We start from the raw sequence: 22,989 nt of genomic DNA on the forward strand, positions 1-22,989 counted from the left end.
TCATGTGATATTTTTATAGAGCCGGTCAATACGGACGCGGTGATACCTAATATGTATACTTTTTTTTATTTATGTAAGTTTTACACAATGATTTCATTTTTGAAACAAAAAAAATAATGTTTTAGTGTTTCCATAGTCTGAGAGCCACAGTTTTTTCAGTTTTTGGGCGATTATCTTGGGTAGGGTATGATTTTTGCGGGATAAGATGACGGTTTGATTGGCACTATTTTGGGGTGCGTGTGACTTTTTGATCGCTTGCTATTACACTTTTTGTGATGTAAGGTGACAAAAAAAGGCTTTTTTTACACCGTTTCTTTTTTTACAAAATTTACGGTATTCACCTAAAGGGTTAGGTCATGTGATATTTTTATAGAGCCGGTCGATACGGACGTGGAGATACCTAATATATATACTTTTTTTTATTTATGTAAGTTTTACACAATAACAGCTTTTTTAAAACAAAAAAATATATATGTTTTAGTGTCTCCATATTCTGAGCCATAGTTTTTTTTATTTTTTGGGCAATTGTCTCAGGTAGGGGCTCATTTTTTGCGGAATGAGGTGACGGTTAGATTGGTACTATTTTGGTGGGCATACGCCTTTTTGATCGCTTGCTGTTGTACTTTTTGTGATGTAAGGTGACAAAAAAATGGTTTATTTAGCACAGTTTTTATTTTTTACGGTGTTCATCTGAGGGGTTAGATCATGTGATATGTTTATAGAGCCGGTCGATACGGACGCGGCGATACCTAATATGTCAACTTTTTTTCCCCCCCCAATTCTTTACCAATTGTTTTAACTTTATTTGGGGAAAATGACGTTTTTGTTTATTTTTACTTGAAACTTTTAATTTTTTTGGGGGGGAAACTTTATTTTTTCAACTTTTTTTTTCACTTTATTTTTTGTCCCACTTTGGGACTTGAACTTTTGGGGGTCTAATCCTTTACAATGCATTCCAATACTTCTGTATTGGAATGCATTGGCTGTATGAGTAATACAGTGAGTATTACTCATACAGCTTCCGGCCTGTGAGATCCAGGGGGCTGGATCTCACAGGCTCGTCACCGGAAGGAAGCGCAATGCCTTCCTTAGGCATCGCGCTGCCTTCCATGCCATCGGGTCCCCCCTACAGCACCACCGCCCGCTGCCGCCACAACATAAAAAGCCGCAAACCACAGGTCTGAATTGACCTGCGGTTAGCGGCGATCTCCGACACGGGGGGGGTCACAGGACCCCCCCGGGCATTGAGCCAAGGTGCCTGCTCAATGATTTAAGCAGGCACCTTGTTCCGATCACCGCCCGCCAGGCGGCGGTGATCGGAAATACACATGATGTACCGGTACATCATGTGTCCTTAACCCCTTAAGGACCCATGACGTACCGGTACGGCATGGTTCCCGAGTCCTTAAGGACCCATGACGTATCGGTACATCATGTGTATTTCCGATCACCGCCGCCCTGCGGGCGGTGATCGGAACCCGATGCCTTCTCAAATCATTGAGCAGGCACCTTGGCTAAATGCGCGTGGGGGGGAGTCAGTTTCAAGTAAAAATAAACAAAAACGTCATTTTCCCCAAATAAAGTAAAAAAAAAATTGGTAAATAGTAGGGGGGAAAAAAAGTAAACATATTAGGTATCACCGCGTTCGTATCGACCGGCTCTATAAACATATCACATGACCTAACCCCTCAGATGAACACCGTAAAAAATTTAAAATAAAAACTGTGCTAAATAAAATAAAAATTGTCACCTTACATCACAAAAAGTACAACGGCAAGATATCAAAAAGGCGTTTGCCCACTAAAATAGTTCCAATCTAACTATCACCTCATCCCGCAAAAATATGCGCCTACCTGAGACAATCGCCCAAAAAAAAAAAAATTATGGCTCAGAATATGGAGACACTAAAACATTATTTTTTTTTTTTTAAAAAAGCTGTTATTGTGTAAAACTTACATAAATAAAAAACAGAATACATATTAGGTATCACCGCATCCGTATCGACCGGCTCTATAAAAATATCACATGACATAACCCCTCAGAAAAACACCGTAAAAAATAAAAAATTAAAACTGTGCTAAATAAACCATTTTTTGTCACCTTACATCACAAAAAGTGTAATAGCAAGTGATCAAAAGTCACACGCACCCCAAAATAGTGCCAATCAAACCGTCATCTCATCCCGCAAAAATCATACCCTACCCAAGGTAATCGCCCAAAAACTGAAAAAATTATGGCTCTCAGACTATGGAAACACTAAAACATGATTTTTTTTGCTTCAAAAATGAAATCATTGTGTAAAACTTACATAAATAAAAAAAAAAGTATACATATTAGGTATCGCCGCGTCCGTATCGACCGGCTCTATAAAAATATCACCTGTCAGATGAATTTTGTAAATAACAAAAATAAAAACGGTGCCAAAACAGCTATTTCTTGTTATCTTGCCTCACAGAAAGTGTAATATAGAGCAACAAAAAATCATATGTACCCTGAACTAGTACCAACAATACTGCCATCCTATGCCATAGTTTGTAAAATGGGGCCACTTTTTTGGAGTTTCTACTCTAGGGGTGCATCAGGGGGGCTTCAAATGGGACATGGTGTAAAAAAAAACAGTCCAGCAAAATCTGCCTTCCAAAAACCGTATAGCATTCCTTTCCTTCTGCGCCCTGCTGTGTGCCCGTACAGCTGTTTACGACCACATATGGGGTGTTTCTGTAAACTACAGAATCAGGGCCATAAATATTGAGTTTTGTATGGCTGTTAACCCTTGCTTTGTTACTGGGAAAAATTGATTAAAATGGAAAATTTGCCAAAATATTGAAATTCTGAAATCTCATCTCCATTTGCCAATAACTCTTGTGTAACACCTAAAGGGTTAACGACGTTTGTAAAATCTGTTTTGAATACCTTGTTGTTTTGAATACCTTGGTGTAGTTTCTTAGATGGGGTCACATTTATGGAGTTTCTACTCTAGGGGTGCATCAGGGGGGCTTCAAATGGGACATGGTGTCCAAAAAAAACTGCCTTTCAAAAACCATATGGCATTCCTTTCCTTCTGCGCCCTGCCGTGTGCCCGTACAGCTGTTTACGGCCACATATGGGGTGTTTCTGTGAACTACAGAATCAGGGCCATAAATATTGAGTTTGGTTGTCTGTTAACCCTTGGTTTGTAATAGTAAAAAAAAATATTAAAATGGAAAATCTGCCAAAAAAGTGAAATTTTGAAGTTGTATCTCTATTTTCCATTAGTTCTTATGGAACACCTAAAGGGTTAACAATGTTTGTAAAATCAGTTTTGAATACCTTGAGGGGTGTAGTTTCTTATATTGGGTCACCTTTATGGAGTTTCTACTCTAGGGGTGCATCAGGGGGGCTTCAAATGAGACATGGTGTAAAAAAAAACAGTCCAGCAAAATCTACCTTCCAAAAACCGTATGTCATTCCTATTTTCTGCACCCTGCCGTGTGCCCGTACAGTAGTTTACAACCACATATGGGGTGTTTCTGTAAACTACAGAATCAGGGCCATAAATATTGACTTTGGTTTGGCTGTGAACCCTTGCTTTGTAACTGGGAAAAAACTATTAAAATGGAAAATCTGCCAAAAAAGTGAAATTTTGAAATTGTATCTCTATTTTCCATTAATTCTTGTGGAACACCTAAAGGGTTAACGACATTTGTAAAATTAGTTTTGAATACCTTGAAGGGTGTAGTTTCTCAGATTGGGTCACTTTTATGGAGTTTCTACTCTAGGGGTGCATCAGGGGGGCTTCAAATGGGACATGGTGTAAAAAAAAACAGTCCAGCAAAATCTGCCTTCCAAAAATCTTATGGCATTCCTTTCCTTCTGCGCCCTACCGTGTGCCCGTACAGTGGTTTACGACCACATATGGGGTGTTTCTGTAAACTACAGAATCAGGGCCATAAATATTAAGTTTGGTTTGGCTGTTAACCCTTGCTTTGTAACTGGAAAAAAATTATTAAAATGGAAAATCTGCCAAAAAAGTGAAAATTTGAAATTATTTTTTCCATTAATTTTTGTGGAACACCTTAAGGGTTAACAAAGTTTGTAAAATCAGTTTTGAATACCTTGAGGGGTGTAGTTTATAGAATGGGGTCATTTTTCGGTGGCTTCCATTATGTAAGCCTCACAAAGTGACTTCAGACCTGAACTGATCCCTAAAAATTGGGTTTTTGAACGTTTCTGAAAAATTTCAAGATTTGCTTCTAAACTTCTAAGCCTTGTAACATCCCCAAAAAATAAAATATCTTTTTCAAAATGATCCAAACATGAAGTAGACATATGGGGAATGTAAAGTAATAACTATTTTTGGAGGTATTACTATGTATTATAGAAGTAGAGAAACTGAAACTTGAAAATTTGCAATTTTTTTTATTTATTTTTGTAAATTTGGTATTTTTTTTATAAATAAAAATGATTTTTTTTTTACTTCATTTTACCAGTGTCATGAATTACAATATGTGACGAAAAAAACTATCTCAGAATGGCCTGGATAAGTCAAAGTGTTTTAAAGTTATCAGCACTTAACGTGACACTAGTTAGATTTGCAAAAAATGGCCAAGTCCTTAAGGTGAAATAGGGCTGAGTCCTTAAGGGGTTAAGTACCGGGACAACATGCCGTACCGGTACGTCATGTGTCCTGAAAAGGTTAAAAGCAGAGAAATTGAAAAAAATAGCAATTTTTTAGAATTAAAATTTTTTGGTAAATTTAGGATTTTTTTTAAATAAAGGTGAAATATATTGACTCAAACTTATGACTGTCATGAACTACAATGTGTCACGAGTAGGGATGAGCGAACCCGAACTGTATAGTTCGGGTTCGTACCGAATTTTGGGGTGTCCGTGACACGGACCCGAACATTTTCGTAAAAGTCCGGGTTCGGGTTCGGTGTTCGGCGCTTTCTTGGCGCTTTTTGAAAGGCTGCAAAGCAGCCAATCAACAAGCGTCATACTACTTGCCCCAAGAGGCCATCACAGCCTTGCCTACTATTGGCATGGCTGTGATTGGCCAGTGCAGCATGTGACCCAGCCTCTATATAAGCTTGGGTCACGTAGCGCTGCACGTCACTCTGCTGATTCAAGCATAGGGAGAGGTTGCTGCTGCGACGTTAGGGCGAGATTAGGCAGATTAACTCCTCCAAAAGACTTCATTCTGTGATCGATCTCCAGCTGTGGATCATTGAAGTGCTAATATCGACTTGCTCACTTTTTTTAGGCTGCCCAGAGCGTTTTTAGATCACTTTTTTTCTGGGGTGATCGGCGGCCATTTTGTGGCTTGTGGTGTGCCAGCACAAGCTACCACCAAGTGCTTTTAACCATCAATAGTGTGGTTATTTTTTGCTATATCCTACATCAGCTGCAGGCTGAGCCTGTGTCACCAAAGTGCATTTAACCATCAACAGTCTGGTTATTTTTTGGCCATATACTACATCAGGTGCAGCCTGAGCCTGTGTCACCCAAGTGCATTTAACCATCAACAGTCTGGTTATTTTTTGGCCATATACTACTTCAGGTGCAGGCTGAGCCTGTGTCACCCAAGTGCATTTAACCATCAACAGTGTGGTTAATTTTTGGCCATATACTACATCAGGTGCAGGCTGAGCCTGTGTCACCCAAGTGCATTTAACCATCAATAGTGTGGTTATTTTTTGGCCAAATACTACATCAGGGGCAAGTTGAGCCCGTCACCCAGCGCCTAAAAAATAGACCTGACATATCTATTCAACCAAATCTGTACTGTTTGAGCTGGTCAAGTTATTTGTAGTGACCGTAAAAGCACAGTTTTTGTTCTGGGGTGAAAAACTATTCCCAAATTTGACATTCTCAAAATAAGTAGTTTATGGTATATGAGGCCTACTTGAAATCTATCCCAAAAAGGATATCTAAGATTCAAGGTGCTGATAGTGTCATTCAGAAAAACTTAACACACCCGCTACCGTGCAGATACAAGTCTAATTCTGTGATTAAAGGTATATCTGTCACACAGCGCAAAAAAAATAGGCCTCACATTTCTATTCAACCAAATCTGTACTGTTTTAGCTGGTCAAATTATTTGTAGTGACCGTAAAAGCACAGTTTTTGTTCTGGGTTGAAAAACTATTCCCAAATTTGCCATTCTCAAAATTGTGGTGAACGGGAAGAATGAGGAAAACATCTAATAAGGGACGCGAACGCGGACGTGGACATGGTCGTGGTGGTGTTAGTGGACCCTCTGGTGCTGGGAGAGGACGTGGCCGTTCTGCCACAGCCACACGTCCTAGTGAACCAACTACCTCAGGTCCCAGTAGCCAGCAGAATTTACAGCGATATTTGGTGGGGCCCAATGCCGTTCTAAGGATGGTAAGGCCTCAGCAGGTACAGGCATTAGTCAATTGGGTGGCCGACAGTGGATCCAGCACATTCACATTATCTCCCACCCAGTCTTCTGCAGAAAGCGCACAGATGGCGCATGAAAACCAAGCCCATCGGTCTGTCACATCACCCCCATGCATATCAGGGAAACTGTCTGAGCCTCAAGTTATGCAGCAGTCTCTTATGCTGTTTGAAGACTCTGCTGCCAGGGTTTTCCAAGGGCATCCACCTAGCCCTTCCCCAGGGGTGGAAGAGATAGAATGCACTAACGCACAACCACTTATTTTTCCTGATGATGAGGACATGGGAATACCACCTCAGCACGTCTCTGATGATGACGAAACACAGGTGCCAACTGCTGCGTCTTTCTGCAGTGTGCAGACTGAACAGGAGGTCAGGGATCAAGACTGGGTGGAAGACGATGCAGGGGACGATGAGGTCCTAGACCCCACATGGAATAAAGGTCGTGCCACTGACTTTCACAGTTCGGAGGAAGAGGCAGTGGTGAGACGGAGCCAACAGCGTAGCAAAAGAGGGAGCAGTGGGCAAAATCAGAACACCCGCCACCAAGAGACTCCGCCTGCTACTGACCGCCGCCATCTGGGACCGAGCACCCCAAAGGCAGCTTCAAGGAGTTCCCTGGCATGGCAATTCTTCAAACAATGTGCTGACGACAAGACCCGAGTGGTTTGCACGCTGTGCCATCAGAGCCTGAAGCGAGGCATTAACGTTCTGAACCTTAGCACAACCTGCATGACCAGGCACCTGCATGCAAAGCATGAACTTCAGTGGAGTAAACACCTTAAAAACAAGGAAGTCACTCAGGCTCCCCCTGCTACCTCTTCTGCTGCTGCCACCTCGGCCTCTTCTGCTGCTGCCGCCGCCTCGGCCTCTTCTGCTGCTGCTGCCGCCTCGGCCTCTTCTGCTGCTGCTGCCGCCGCCTCAACCTCTTCCTCCGCCTCTGGAGGAACATTGGCACCTGCCGCCCAGCAAACATGGGATGCACCACCAACACCACCACCTGCGTCACCAAGCATCTCAACCATGTCACACGGCAGCGTTCAGCTCTCCATCTCACAAACATTTGAGTGAAAGCATAAATTCCCACCTAGCCACCCTCGATCCCTGGCCCTGAATGCCAGCATTTCTAAACTACTGGCCTATGAAATGCTGTCATTTAGGCTGGTGGACACACACAGCTTCAAACAGCTCATGTCGCTTGCTGTCCCACAGTATGTTGTTCCCAGCCGGCACTACTTCTCCAAGAGAGCCGTGCCTTCCCTGCACAACCAAGTGTCCGATAAAATCAAGTGTGCACTGCGCAACGCCATCTGTGGCAAGGTCCACCTAACCACAGATACGTGGACCAGTAAGCACGGCCAGGGACGCTATATCTCCCTAACTGCACACTGGGTAAATGTAGTGGCGGCTGGGCCCCAGGCGGAGAGCTGTTTGGCGCACGTCCTTCCGCCGCCAAGGATCGCAGGGCAACATTCTTTGCCTCCTGTCTCCTCCTCCTCCTACTCAGCTTCCTCCTCCTCTTCTTCCACCTGCTCATCCAGTCAGCCACACACCTTCACCACCAACTTCAGCACAGTGCGGGGTAAACGTCAGCAGGCCGTTCTGAAACTCATATGTTTGGGGGACAGGCCCCACACCGCACAGGAGTTGTGGCGGGGTATAGAACAACAGACCGACGAGTGGTTGCTGCCGGTGAGCCTCAAGCCCGGCCTGGTGGTGTGCGATAATGGGCGAAATCTCGTTGCAGCTCTGGGACTAGCCGGTTTGACGCACATCCCTTGCCTGGCGCATGTGCTGAATTTGGTGGTGCAGAAGTTCATTCGCAACTACCCCGACATGTCAGAGCTGCTGCATAAAGTGCGGGCCGTCTGTTCGCGCTTCCGGCGTTCACACCCTGCCGCTGCTCGCCTGTCTGCGCTACAGCGTAACTTCGGCCTTCCCGCTCACCGCCTCATATGCGACGTGCCCACCAGGTGGAACTCCACCTTGCATATGCTGGACAGACTGTGCGAGCAGCAGCAGGCCATAGTGGAGTTTCAGCTGCAGCACGCACGGGTCAGTCGCACTGCGGATCAGCCCCACTTCACCACCAATGACTGGGCCTCCATGCGAGACCTATGTGCCCTGTTGCGCTGTTTCGAGTACTCCACCAACATGGCCAGTGGCGATGACGCCGTTATCAGCGTTACAATACCACTTCTATGTCTCCTTGAGAAAACACTTAGGGCGATGATGAAAGAGGAGGTGGCCCAGGAGGAAGAGGAGGAAGAGGGGTCATTTTTAGCACTTTCAGGCCAGTCTCTTTGAAGTGACTCAGAGGGAGGTTTTTTGCAACAGCAGAGGCCAGGTACAAATGTGGCCAGACAGGGCCCACTACTGGAGGACGAGGAGGACGAGGATGAGGAGGAGGTGGAGGAGGATGAGGATGAAGCATGTTCACAGCGGGGTGGCACCCAAAGCAGCTCGGGCCCATCACTGGTGCGTGGCTGGGGCGAAACACAGGACGATGACGATACACCTCCCACAGAGGACAGCTTGTCCTTACCTCTGGGCAGCCTGGCACACATGAGCGACTACATGCTGCAGTGCCTGCGCAATGACAGCAGAGTTGCCCACATTTTAACGTGTGCGGACTACTGGGTTGCCACCCTGCTGGATCCCCGGTACAAAGACAATGTGCCCACCTTACTTACTACACTGGAGCGTGATAGGAAGATGTGCGAGTACAAGCGCACGTTGGTAGACGCGCTACTGAGAGCATTCCCAAATGTCACAGGGGAACCAGTGGAAGCCCAAGGGGAAGCAGAGGAGGAGCAAGAGGTCGCCAACGCAGCTGTGTCACGGCCAGCTCCTCTGAGGGCAGGGTTAGCATGGCAGAGATGTGGAAAAGTTTTGTCACCACGCCACAGCGAACTGCACCACCACCTGATACGGAACGTGTTAGCAGGAGGCAACATTTCACTAACATGGTGGAACAGTACCTGTGCACACCCCTCTGCGTACTGACTGATGGTTCGGCCCCATTCAACTTCTGGGTCTCCAAATTGTCCACGTGGCCAGAGCTAGCCTTTTATGCCTTGGAGGTGCTGGCCTGCCCGGCGGCCAGCGTTTTGTCTGAACGTGTATTCAGCACGGCAGGGGGCGTCATTACAGACAAACGCAGCCGCCTGTCTACAGCCAATGTGGACAAGCTGACGTTCATAAAAATGAACCAGGCATGGATCCCACAGGACCTGTCCATCCCTTGTGCAGATTAGATATTAACTACCTCCCCTTAACAATATATTATTCTACTCCAGGGCACTTCCTCATTCAATCCTATTTTATTTTCATTTTACCATTATATTGCGGGGCAACCCAAAGTTGAATGAACCTCTCCTCTGTCTGGGTGCCGGGGCCTAAATGTGTGACAGTGGCCTGTTCCAGTGGTGGGTGACGTGAAGCCTGATTCTCTGCTATGACATGAAGACTGATTCTGTGCTGACATAAGGCCAGATTCTCTGTTACGGGACCTCTCTCCTCTGCCTGGGTGCCTGGGCCTAAATATGTGACAGTGGCCTGTTCCAGTGGTGGGTGACGTGAAGCCTGATTCTCTGCTATGACATGAAGACTGATTCTGTGCTGACATAAGGCCAGATTCTCTGTTACGGGACCTCTCTCCTCTGTCTGGGTGCCGGGGCCTAAATATGTGACAGTGGCCTGTTCCAGTGGTGGGTGACGTGAAGCCTGATTCTCTGCTATGACATGAAGGCTGATTCTGTGCTGACATAAGGCCAGATTCTCTGTTACGGGACCTCTCTCCTCTGTCTGGGTGCCGGGGCCTAAATGTGTGACAGTGGCCTGTTCCAGTGGTGGGTGACGTGAAGCCTGATTCTCTGCTATGACATGAAGACAGATTCTGTGCTGACATAAGGCCAGATTCTCTGTTACGGGACCTCTCTCCTCTGCCTGGGTGCCTGGGCCTAAATGTGTGACAGTGGCCTGTTCCAGTGGTGGGTGACGTGAAGCCTGATTCTCTGCTATGACATGAAGACTGATTCTGCGCTGACATAAGGCCAGATTCTCTGTTACGGGACCTCTCTCCTCTGTCTGGGTGCCGGGGCCTAAATGTGTGACAGTGGCCTGTTCCAGTGGTGGGTGATGTGAAGCCTGATTCTCTGCTATGACATGAAGACTGATTCTGTGCTGACATAAGGCCAGATTCTCTGTTACGGGACCTCTCTCCTCTTCCTGGGTGCCTGGGCCTAAATATGTGACAGTGGCCTGTTCCAGTGGTGGGTGACCTGAAGCCTGATTCTCTGCTATGACATGAAGACTGATTCTGCGCTGACATAAGGCCAGATTCTCTGTTACGGGACCTCTCTCCTCTGTCTGGGTGCCGGGGCCTAAATATGTGACAGTGGCCTGTTCCAGTGGTGGGTGACGTGAAGCCTGATTCTCTGCTATGACATGAAGACTGATTCTGTGCTGACATAAGGCCAGATTCTCTGTTACGGGACCTCTCTCCTCTGCCTGGGTGCCTGGGCCTAAATATGTGACAGTGGCCTGTTCCAGTGGTGGGTGACATGAAGCCTGATTCTCTGCTATGACATGAAGACTGATTCTGTGCTGACATAAGGCCAGATTCTCTGTTACGGGACCTCTCTCCTCTGTCTCGGTGCCGGGGCCTAAATATGTGACAGTGGCCTGTTCCAGTGGTGGGTGACGTGAAGCCTGATTCTCTGCTATGACATGAAGACAGATTCTGTGCTGACATAAGGCCAGATTCTCTTTTACGGGACCTCTCTCCTCTGCCTGGGTGCCGGGGCCTAAATGTGTGACAGTGGCCTGTTCCAGTGGTGGGTGACGTGAAGCCTGATTCTCTGCTATGACATGAAGACTGATTCTGTGCTGACATAAGGCCAGATTCTCTGTTACGGAACCTCTCTCCTCTGTCTGGGTGCCGGGGCCTAAATATGTGACAGTGGCCTGTTCCAGTGGTGGGTGACGTGAAGCCTGATTCTCTGCTATGACATGAAGACTGATTCTGCGCTGACGTGAAGCCTGATTCTCTGCTATGACATGAAGACTGATTCTGCGCTGACATAAGGCCAGATTCTCTGTTACGGGACCTCTCTCCTCTGTCTGGGTGCCGGGGCCTAAATATGTGACAGTGGCCTGTTTTAGTGGTGGGTGACGTGAAGCCTGATTCTCTGCTATGACATGAAGACTGATTCTGTGCTGACATAAGGCCAGATTCTCTGTTACGGGACCTCTCTCCTCTGCCTGGGTGCCTGGGCCTAAATATGTGACAGTGGCCTGTTCCAGTGGTGGGTGACATGAAGCCTGATTCTCTGCTATGACATGAAGACTGATTCTGTGCTGACATAAGGCCAGATTCTCTGTTACGGGACCTCTCTCCTCTGTCTGGGTGCCGGGGCCTAAATATGTGACAGTGGCCTGTTCCAGTGGTGGGTGACGTGAAGCCTGATTCTCTGCTATGACATGAAGACTGATTCTGTGCTGACATAAGGCCAGATTCTCTGTTACGGGACCTCTCTCCTCTGTCTGGGTGCCGGGGCCTAAATATGTGACAGTGGCCTGTTCCAGTGGTGGTTGACGTGAAGCCTGATTCTCTGCTATGACATGAAGACAGATTCTGTGCTGACATAAGGCCAGATTCTCTTTTACGGGACCTCTCTCCTCTGCCTGGGTGCCGGGGCCTAAATGTGTGACAGTGGCCTGTTCCAGTGGTGGGTGACGTGAAGCCTGATTCTCTGCTATGACATGATGACTGATTCTGCGCTGACATAAGGCCAGATTCTCTGTTACGGGACCTCTCTCCTCTGTCTGGGTGCCGGGGCCTAAATATGTGACAGTGGCCTGTTCCAGTGGTGGGTGACGTGAAGCCTGATTCTCTGCTATGACATGAAGACTGATTCTGCGCTGACATGAAGCCAGATTCTCTGCTATGGCATGAAGAGACTGATTCTCTGCTGACATGAAGCCAGATTCTTTGCTATGGCATGAAGAGACTGATTCTCTGCTGACGTGAAGCCAGATTCTCTGCTATGGGACCTCTGTCCAATTGATATTGGTTAATTTTTATTTTTTTAATTTTTATTTTAATTCATTTCCCTATCCACATTTGTTTGCAGGCGATTTACCTACATGTTGCTGCCTTTTGCAGCCCTCTAGCTCTTTCCTGGGCTGTTTTACAGCCTTTTTAGTGCCCAAAAGTTCGGGTCCCCATTGACTTCAATGGGGTTCGGGTTCGGGACGAAGTTCGGGTCGTGTTCGGATCCCGAACCCGAACATTTCCGGGAAGTTCGGCTGAACTTCTCGAACCCGAACATCCAGGTGTTCGCTCAACTCTAGTCACGAGAAAACAGTCTCAGAATGGCTTGGATAAGTAAAAGTGTTCCAAAGTTATTACCACATAAAATGACACATGTCAAATTTGCAAAAACTGGCCTGGTCAGGAGGGCGAAAACTGGCCTGGGGTAGAAGGGGTTAAACATCATCTTTCCCTAATAAGGGAAAATTTTGGGAAGCTTTGGAATATGAAAAAGGATAACACATGTGCTGGCGTGGTGCATTTTTAAACATGCTGCATGTTAAGGCTGTCAAACATGCACTTACTAATATATATAACTATGGGTGTCACTCATATTTCATTTACTATTGCTGTCATTGTGCTCTAGAGCTTGGGGAGGGGAGGAGAAAAGAGATTTCACAAGTTTTCTGAAAAATGATGTGTCCTAGGAGATTAGAGGGTGTTATATACCAATTTTCAGGACAATTGGAGCCACTTTGGTTTGGTCCAAATGTATTCAAGGCCGAACCGAACTTTGTTAAAAATTTGGCGAACCTGATCCGAACCGATTTGCGAGTGGTTCGCTCATCTATAACTGAATACATCAAATTGCACCAAAGTTTTGTGCCTAACTATGCCATATTTTGGTGCATTTATGACAAGGTCTATGATAAATCATATTACTTAAGATAGACCATGATGTGAATTTTCTGTTGAATTTGATAGGAAAAATCAGGAATATGCTTAATGTTCTGGGTGTCACAATTTGTCCATGCAGGCTTTACCTCATATGATGACGCTGATAGTATTACTTGTTCTATAATCTTATCATGTTTCTGATAAAGAAGCAGTAAAATGACTAGTAATTCAGATCATAGAATTACTATTTATGCATATTTATAAAATACAATTAATACACAAACCTTATGGTATAGAGCAGTGGTGGCGAACCTATGGCACGGGTGCCAGAGGCGGCACTCAAAGCTCTCTCTGTGGGCACCCGCACCCTAGAAAAAGTCTATGGTGCACCAGTATGCCTTAGACTTTTCCTGCCATTCATCAGCACAGGGTGCGCTATGAACAGCACAGGCAGCGCATTGAATGTAGGCAGGCTATTATAGCTAAATGATAAAGTACATGGAAGATATACTATATTTGACTGAAGTATTCAGGGTAAATTGCCACGTTGGCGCTTTGCGATAAATAAGTGGGTTTTGGGTTGCAGTTTGGGCAATCAGTCTCTAAAAGGTTCACCATCACTGGTATAGAGTAAGGATAGCTAAATGATTTGTAGCGAACCGGGTTTGTTACATATTTCACAAAAATTTGTCTGCCAATGAGGAAGGAGGAAGAGGTAGGAGGGCTTGTCTCAATTGATTCAGAGGCTGTAAAACAGCCTCATCAGACAATCATGGATGGCAGCAGATAGGGAGATGTTTCTGTAGAATGAGCAGACATTCTCTGTTAAGGCCGTTGATGAGGTTGGATGGGTCTATGCACTGATGACGTCACTGCACTCACCCAGCGTGATCACGTGGTCATGTCATCACACTCGCTGCAGGTCCTTTGGCGGGTATTCTTCAATCAAGACGGGAGTAGACAGCCTCTCCACAAGCAAGTGAATCAGGTGAGTATTATTATTATTATTATTATTATTTTTTTTAAACCCCTGATTGGCTGAATGTGACTCACAGATGCTGCGATCAGCGTTGAGCAGAACTTTGTTTCTGATAGACTCAGAAAATAGGTTTGGGGTTTTTTAGTTCTGTATATGCAATAGAAGAGAAAGGAGTTGATATTGGTAGTGCCAGGCTGTTAGTACATCCAGTAATATACTCAGTTGGCGAACTGTAGCTATGGTACAATCTAAGTTAAATAAGGTAAATGTGAACAAGGCCTCAGGTTCAAATGGATTACACCAAAGAAACCTGTTCAGTTATTTCAGTGCCACGTTTATAATTTTTAGAAATTCTGTAGGAAATGGTTACAGTGCCGAGTGACTGGCGCAAGGCAAATGTAATGTCCATTAGAGATCAGTGAAGTTCTCAAAAATTTGATTCGGCTGCTTTGCCGAATTTTACAAAAATATTTGCTTTGTGAGGAATTACTTAGTCATGAAGCGCATTTCTTTATAAATATTAGGTGCAGGGAACGGCGATTGAGCCACTCCCGTCATTGAACCCCTCAGATTCATATTAAAGCATTTTAGTGGATTTTAATAAAAATAAAAAAATATTGTACTTACCTCATCCATTTGATCGTGAAGAGGCTGCCATGGTCATTTTGCTTGAACATCAAGAGCAAAATCTTGTGCAGTGCGTGATGATGTCATATGGCACCGTAAATTAGATTTCAAGAGGGATGTTAAAGCAAGCGGTAAGAATGATTTTTTTTATTCTTATCACCATTTTTCCTCTGTTCTAACACACTTCGTCTGCACTAAACTCCCAACTGTGCACGTCAGATGGCAGATGAAGTGTATTTGAATAGAGGAGACATCACATGCAGGGCCGATGCTACCATAAGGCAGACCAAGCGGCTGCCTTAGGGCGCACCCTGGGGGAGGGCGAAAAAATGAACCTTCTTCTTTTCTTCTTTTATTTTATTTTTTATCACTTACTTGTGAGTTGCACCGCAGCGCCGTCCGACCCAGTGTGCGGCCCCGGCCCTCACTCACAGAGCGGCATGGGCACGGCAACACGGTCACGGGGTCAGGCCAGGGGGGTGTGACTGGCGAGTGGCGCAGCGGGCGGCAGCAGGGACTGGAGCTTACTGTGTCTGTTAGTCTGACTCACACACAGCCAGATTGCCGTAGCAGCAGGACGGGTAGTCACTGATGAGCGCACTAGAGCCAGAGTGCACGGCGTAAATGTGTTTTAAAAAAATTATTACACAAACAACAATCATAAATAGAGGGGGGGATGGTGACCGTGACATGATGGGGGGACAATGTCTGTAGTCTGTGACATGGGGATGGGGCCAGGGCCAGCCGGGCGGGGGGAATATGATGTGCCTTTGGGGGGGGGGACTGAAATGTGACACAATAGGGGGTAATGATGTGATCATGATGTGACACGAAGGGGGTGATGTGACATGGTTTGGAGGGGGAGAAAAGTGACATGGAGGGCTGATGTGACTTAGGTGATTTGACATGGAGGGGGAAAAGAATTTGGCCTTGAGGGGGAGAAATGTTACATTGACTGGGTGAAATCTGACATGGGGCGAGAAATGTGACATGGAAGGCTGATGTGACATAGAGGGGTGATTTGACATGGAGGGGGAGAAATGTGATATGGGGGGCATGATGGCTGACATGGGGAGCTGATGGATGGGGGCTGATGTCTGACATGGGGGTCTGATCTGAGACATTGGGGGTCTGATCTGAGGTCTGATTAACATTGGGGGTCTGATTGCTGGTCTGACCTGAGGTGTAATGGAAAATATATTTTTCTTATTATCCTCCTCTAAAACTTAGGTGCGTCTTAGAGGGCGAAAAATACAGTCCTCAAACTAGCGATTGTCGGAAGCAGAGAGAAGATACGAGGACCACACAGAGGAGAAGCCAGCTGCTGCAGACGGGACCAGGACCAGGTGACCTGCGAGGTGGGGGGCGCCAAAATGTAGCTTTGCTTGTGTTGCCAAAAATCCTTGCACTGGCCCTGATCAGATAGAGGTGACTTGCTTGGTCACATGACCCTCCATCAGTAGCCATTTTATGAACAAGACTAACCCCTTTAAATAACAGCATTCAATGTCAATCAGCGGCTTCCAAGGCAAGCAGGATATTGTCATGTATTAACCGAGGCATGGACTCACTGGGCAGGGATATAATATTACCACTTTACAAAGCTTTGGTGCTGCCTCATCTGGAATATGCAGTTAAGTTCTGGGTACCAGTCTATAGAAAGGATGCCCTGGACCTGGAAAGCACAAAGGAGAGTGACTAAACTGATAAGGGTCATGGGGGGGGTCTTAGTTATAAGGAATGATTAAAAGAATTAAAATTAATATAAATGGGCCATACTAAACAGTCCCAGGACCGGAACATGGAAATGTGGGAGCCAGCATGGAGGACCACAATGGTGGGCAGCAGGTCAGTATGAACTTATTTACGGAGGCAGGCTGCGGACACTATAGAAAAAGTCTTTATTCCTGGAGATCCCCTTAAAAGCTTTAACAGTTTAACTCACATTAGTGAACATTTGTATCTACAAAAAATACCACTATTTTATTTACTAATATTCAGAAATCTCTTTTCTATTTGTGGTCTTTGTTGAGTAACATGTTTGCATTAATTGAAATTTCAAAATATTACTTCCTAATAATATTATTACAATAATGCTTGTTTTGTTGTCACTTACCTGTATAAATGCCCATCAGAGTATAACGCAGGGTGTCTGATACACCAGAAACTGGTGTCGTAGTGTTGCTAAGTTCTGCTGTAGATGTGGGACAGTTATTTGCTCCGCAATAAGTGTAATTCGTATTATTAGTTACCACTGTGACATACAAAACAAAAAAATTAAATATTTATTGATTTATTTCTAGAAAGTAAAACATTTATAATGTCTGGCAATTGTCTAGGTGTTTAGGGTATGACCGCATGGAGTGGTTATGTCGCGGGTACAACTTTCAATATCACATGGGCGTTAACAGTGCAGACTGGCTAAACAGTGCAGTGTTGATTAGTTTAATATGAGTCTACTGTTAGAAAAATAAAATTTTAAATCTCTGTTGTTTCTGAGCTCAGTATGGGGGTAGTCCTGTCATTGATTGACAGGTATCTCTGTATGCAGTCATACAAGGAAGATTGTCAATCACGGAAGACAGTCCTCATCTAATATACAATGAGAGCTTCTTAGCAGATATATTTTTTTTATTAAAAAGTATCTGGGCCCTTCCATAAATGTAAAATGACCTCAATACAGATGTGAACCTAACTCTAAACCTATTTCGATGGCATTTGTGGGCATCTACTTTCAAGTAGAGCTGAACCCATAAAAATACTGACTGTTACCATTGTTATCTTTAAAGGTGAGCAGGCAATGACCTGTAGCTTCACCCTCTGCCTGAAAACCTATGATTGTATATTAGATAAGGTATTAGTTTATATATAGATCATGCAAAGTTACCTTAGATAATGCTGCTATGCCTGACTGAATTTCCCTTTAACTATGACTATGTGCATCTGTTTATTTGTAATACCATGCAGGATGCAATCGTTAATTCTGTTTCTATTTTTTATTTATTTTTTGCTCGATATATGTGTATATGGTGTGGCAGCCCCCATGTTGGATGATATCATTAACCCATCCCCTCCATAGTCTTTTTTAATTAGGTGACATGTATAGCTGACCATGCGCCTCCTGCTCATAGCATGCTTGCTGGCAAGGGTGACGCAGCAGGTCATTGCCTGCTCACCCTGTGAGTTAATAATGGTAGCAGTCAGTGTTTTTATGGGTTCAGCATGGAAATAGGTACCTATCCGTATCGAGTTTACCTTGTTGTTGGTAGATGAGCACATGTAAGAGAAAGAGGCCTACTTGCTGTGTATGATTTTACGTATCTGTTTTGTGATTCTGTATACTGTATACCACCATTCTCAAATATTGTCTGTATGTTGCCTCTCAGTCTGAGCCTGTGTATGGACTACACATCCCATTTTGATGGAAATTAAATTAGCACCTGACTGATAAAAACTAGCTCTTTAGATGTGGTAATGTGTCCTGGATTGTCCCCTCAAGCCCCATGGAAATGCATATGTCCTAAACATGGCAGCACCCTCCCACAGCATATGTCCAGGAGATTTTCAGCTGGAATACCAGAAGATGAATAAAAAATATCATAAGCTATAACTCATCCCTGGTACAATGCACATATTAATCACTGTAATAATTGTGTTCCATATAACGTGGGCATGGCAGGGAGTCTTAACATCCCACCCCTGACAGCCGGCATTCCTACATAAAGAGTTTCTCACCTTTGGGGACCCCTACTCCAGTCATATTTGGTATTAGAACAATCAGCGTAATGAAATATGCGTTATTTAGACATGTTGGGCCTCAGATATCCATTAGAGAGGATGGAAAGACATGTTTTATTGATTTTTCATATTTGCCAGCTGAGTGAGACAGGTGGAGCCTGTAATGATGGCCTTCCCAGAAGACTGGGCCAAGAATGGGAAGGAGACCCCTTTCAACTCCACCCTCCGCCTGTCACAAACCAGCAGGTGTGAACCCACTGTGCACGTGTCCTACCTCCACTAAGGGTGTTGTCTAAGTGAACCCCTTGATTCTTCACAGTACCCCTGATGGTGGGGATAGACTTTCCTGAGGGGAACACTAGGTCGCTATTTCTTGAGAAGGATAGGTACACGAGGCAGCTGGTCCAGGCGGAGTCATTACCAGGAGCAACAGTCCAGGACCGAATGATGAGGCAGAGGCGTATGTCAGAAAGGCAAAAGGTCAGAGCAGGCGGCACAGGTACAGGTCAGGCAATCCAGATCGGCAACTTGAGAGTTAAGGCAAGCAGGCAGGGATCAGACGGGTAGCAGAATCCAGGAACACAAGTACGAGTCAGGAACACAAGTGGTTATCAGGAACCTATTAGGACACAAGTACCTTGACATTGAGGCATCTGGGAAGGGGGCTGAGCCACTTATATATGTGCAGGAGGGCTAGGATTGGTCAGAGAGGTCACATGACCTAACCCATAAAGCCCACAAAGTGACACACGCCGGCCCTTAAGGAAGAGCTGCAAGAAACAAGCAGTGAGCATGCTGTGGCCTGGCTGACAGGAAACTGTGGAGTGGATCCCAGAACAACAGTATCTACACAGACATAGCCCAGGACTGCAGCGGTAAATGGGAAGCACTGGCCACAGATCACTGCTGAACACAGCACCCGGGACCGCAGCGGTAAGCAGGGGAACAGCGGCGCACAGCAGCCGCTGTTACACTGCCAAATGGGGATAAAAATTAGGGATTTGGAAACTTTTGTTCACTCTATTTGGGGATCTGTTTGACATTGGAGTTGTGTTCTACATTCTTCAATCCCCGGAACCAGAACGGACTCTTATCAAGCAATTTGTTAGGATAAAAACAGAAAGGTTCTTAATACTTTTTACTTTTATAAATGTTTCTGCACATCTATGTATGTCTGTTATTTATTTTTATTTTTTGTAACTTAAGTACTGTAAATTTTTAATACATAAAGCTACAGCATATCTTTAATGGTTTTGCCTTGTGCCCTGTATGAACCCCTTAGCCTTTTTAAGGGCATGGGTGCATTTTTTGTATCTGCCATTAGTGTGGCTTAGTGCAACTGTAAGCCTGCTTACAAGTGGGGTGCTCTGGGAAGTTTTCTATGAGCCCCTAATTAATTGGTATATGAATTTAGAGGGGTTCTGTCATCAGAAAAATTGTTATGTACAGTATCTGGCTGACATTAGCAATGTGCTAATGTCAGCAGAACATAACTGTATGATTTTTAACTTCCTGCCTGCCGCCGTTCCCTAAAATAAAGACTTTCATAATATGCTAATGAGCTTCTAGGTGTTAGTGGGGCGTTGTTGCAGCACCTTGAGGCTCCGTCTTCTCACCCTTTGGCACGCCCATGTCCAGTTGATTGACGTCCTTGTTCTCCTCTGTGTACGTAAAATCCCGCACCTGTGCCATCCTGTTTAGTATTCAGTGCAGACACAGTGAGTGAAGCCGGCAGCAGGAGAGCATCCTTCACTCACTGCGCCTGCGCCGAATACTAAACGGGACGGAGCAGGCACAGGATTTACGGGGCACTGAGGAGAACTAGGACGTCAATCAACTGGACATGGGCGTGCCAAAGGGTGAGAAGACGGAGCCTCTAGGTGCTGCAGCAAAGTCCCACTAGCACCTAGAAGCTCATTAGCATATTATAAAAGGCTTTATTTTGAGGGAACGGCGGTAGGCAGGGAGTTAAAAATCATACAGTTATGTATCTGGCTGACATTAGCGATTTTTCTGATGACAGAAACCCTTTAAATATCTTAGATAGTGACAGCGTGTTAGTGTGCATGAAAGGCTGTGTCGGGTGTGATTTATGTTCAATTTGAGGCCTGTCTGTAGGAGTGTGCGAGATTGAGTGTGTGAAATAGATCAACCCTTGGCAGTCATGTGACAAGGCATTCCCCATATGTGACAGCCAGATACTTTTTTTAATCAAGAAATGTATCAGTTAAGAGGCTCTGCTTGTATATTAGATGAGGTATTAGTTTATATATAGATTTTACTTTCAAGAATGCTGCTATGCCTGCTTGACTTTTCCTTTTACTATGACTGTGTGCTAGTGTTGATCGAGCATGCTCGGCTGAACACCAGTTCGGCTCGAGCATCGCGATGCTTGGCACATCGCGGTGTTCGGCCGAATACCGCGTGTGCTTGAGCGCGATGCTCGAGTCTCCTCCCCGCACGTTTGTTGGCTACTAAGCAGCCAATAAACGTGCAGGTAAGTACTGCCACTCACTGTAATGCTGTAGCCATGTTGGTTACTGGCATTACAGTGATTGGCTGGCCGGAACGAGTCATCAGGTGCTATAAAGCACGTGGTTCGGCCTATCTTAGTCAGGGGGGGCTGTGCTGTAGAAGGGACAGATAGTGTAGGGAATTGAATTGAATTTTTTTGTTGGGCAGGGTTGGTGTTAGAGATCCAAAAGTCCTTTTAAGGAATATTTTTGTATCTGGCAGCAATACAGTTGCAAGAAAAAGTATGTGAACCTTTTGGAATGATATGGATTTCTGCACAAATTGGTCATTAAATGTGATCTGATCTTCATCTAAGTCACGACAATAGACAACCACAGTCTGCTTAAACTAATAACACACAAAGAATTAAATGTCACCATGTTTTTATTGAACACACCATGTGAACATTGACAGTGCAGGTGGAAAAGTATGTGAACCCCTAGACTAATGACATCTCCAAGAGCTAATTGGAGTGAGGTGTCAGCCAACTGGAGTCCAATCAATGAGATGAGATTGGAGGGGTTGGTTACAGTTGCCCTGCCCTATAAAAAGCACACACCAGTTCTGGGTTTTCTTTTCACAAGAAGCATTGCCTGATGTGAATGATGCATCGCACAAAAGAGATCTCAGAAGACAAAAAATTAAGAAATGTTGACTTGCATAAAGCTGGAAAGGGTTATAAAAGTATCTCCAAAAGTCTTGCTGTTCATCAGTCCACGGTAAGACAAATTGTCTATAAATGGAGAAAGTTCAGCACTGCTGCTACTCTCCCCAGGAGTGGCCGTCCTGTAAAGATGACTGTAAGAGCACAGCGCAGACTGCTCAATGAGGTGAAGAAGAATCCTAGAGTGTCAGCTAAGTCTCTGGCATATGCTAACATCCCTGTTAGCGAATCTACAATACTTGAAACACTAAACAAGAATGGATTTCATGGGAGGATACCACAGAGGAAGCTACTGCTGTCCAAAAAAAAAACATTGCTGCACGTTTACAGTTTGCACAAGAGCACCTGGATGTTCCACAGCAGTACTGGCAAAATATTCTGTGGACAGATGAAACCAAAGTTGAGTTGTTTGGAAGAAACACACAACACTATGTGTGGAGAAAACGAGGCACAGCACACCAACATCAAAACCTCATCCCAACTGTGAAGTATGGTGGTGGGGGCATCATGGTTTGGGGCTGCTTTGCTGCATCAGGGCCTGGACGGATTGCTATCATCGAAGGAAAAATGAATTCCCAAGTTTATCAAGACATTTTGCAGGAGAACTTAAGGCCATCTGTCCACCAGCTGAAGCTCAACAGAAGATGGGTGTTGCAACAGGACAACGACCCAAAGCATAGAAGTAAATCAACAACAGAATGGCTTAAACAGAAGAAAATACACCTTCTGGAGTGGCCCAGTCATTGTCCTGACCTCAACCCGATTGAGATGCTCTGGCATGACCTCAAGAAAGAGATTCACACCAGATATCCCAAGATATCCCTGAAACAGTTCTGTAAAGAGGAATGGTCAAGAATTACTCCTGACCGTTGTGCACGTCTGATCTGCAACTACAGGAAACGTTTGGTTGAAGTTATTGCTGCCAAAGGAGGTTCAACTAGTTATTAAATCTAAGGGTTCACATACTTTTTCCACCTGCACTGTGAATGTTTACATGGTGTGTTCAATAAAAACATGGTAACATTTAATTATTTGTGTTATTAGTTTAAGCAGACTGTGATTGTCTGTTGTTGTGATTGCAATTGTTTGGCCGCTGCAGACAGCGACATTATCTAATCTCCTGTGTAACGTGTG

The 22,989-nt window shown here is 45.0% G+C and overlaps 1 protein-coding gene across 1 annotated transcript in view; it reads right to left on the bottom strand.

The window, feature by feature from the left end:
• The window catches only part of LOC120998648 (protein unc-93 homolog A-like), a 360,896-nt gene that overhangs the window by 235,755 nt on the left and 102,152 nt on the right, over positions 1-22,989 (bottom strand). Inside the window, exon 4 of the mRNA XM_040429403.1 lies at positions 17,056-17,193. Within this exon, the coding sequence (XP_040285337.1) occupies positions 17,056-17,193 (138 nt within the window). The remainder of the gene's footprint in view (positions 1-17,055; positions 17,194-22,989) is intronic.

This window comes from Bufo bufo, chromosome 4 (assembly GCF_905171765.1).
Source record: "Bufo bufo chromosome 4, aBufBuf1.1, whole genome shotgun sequence".
Lineage (NCBI taxonomy): Eukaryota > Metazoa > Chordata > Amphibia > Anura > Bufonidae > Bufo > Bufo bufo.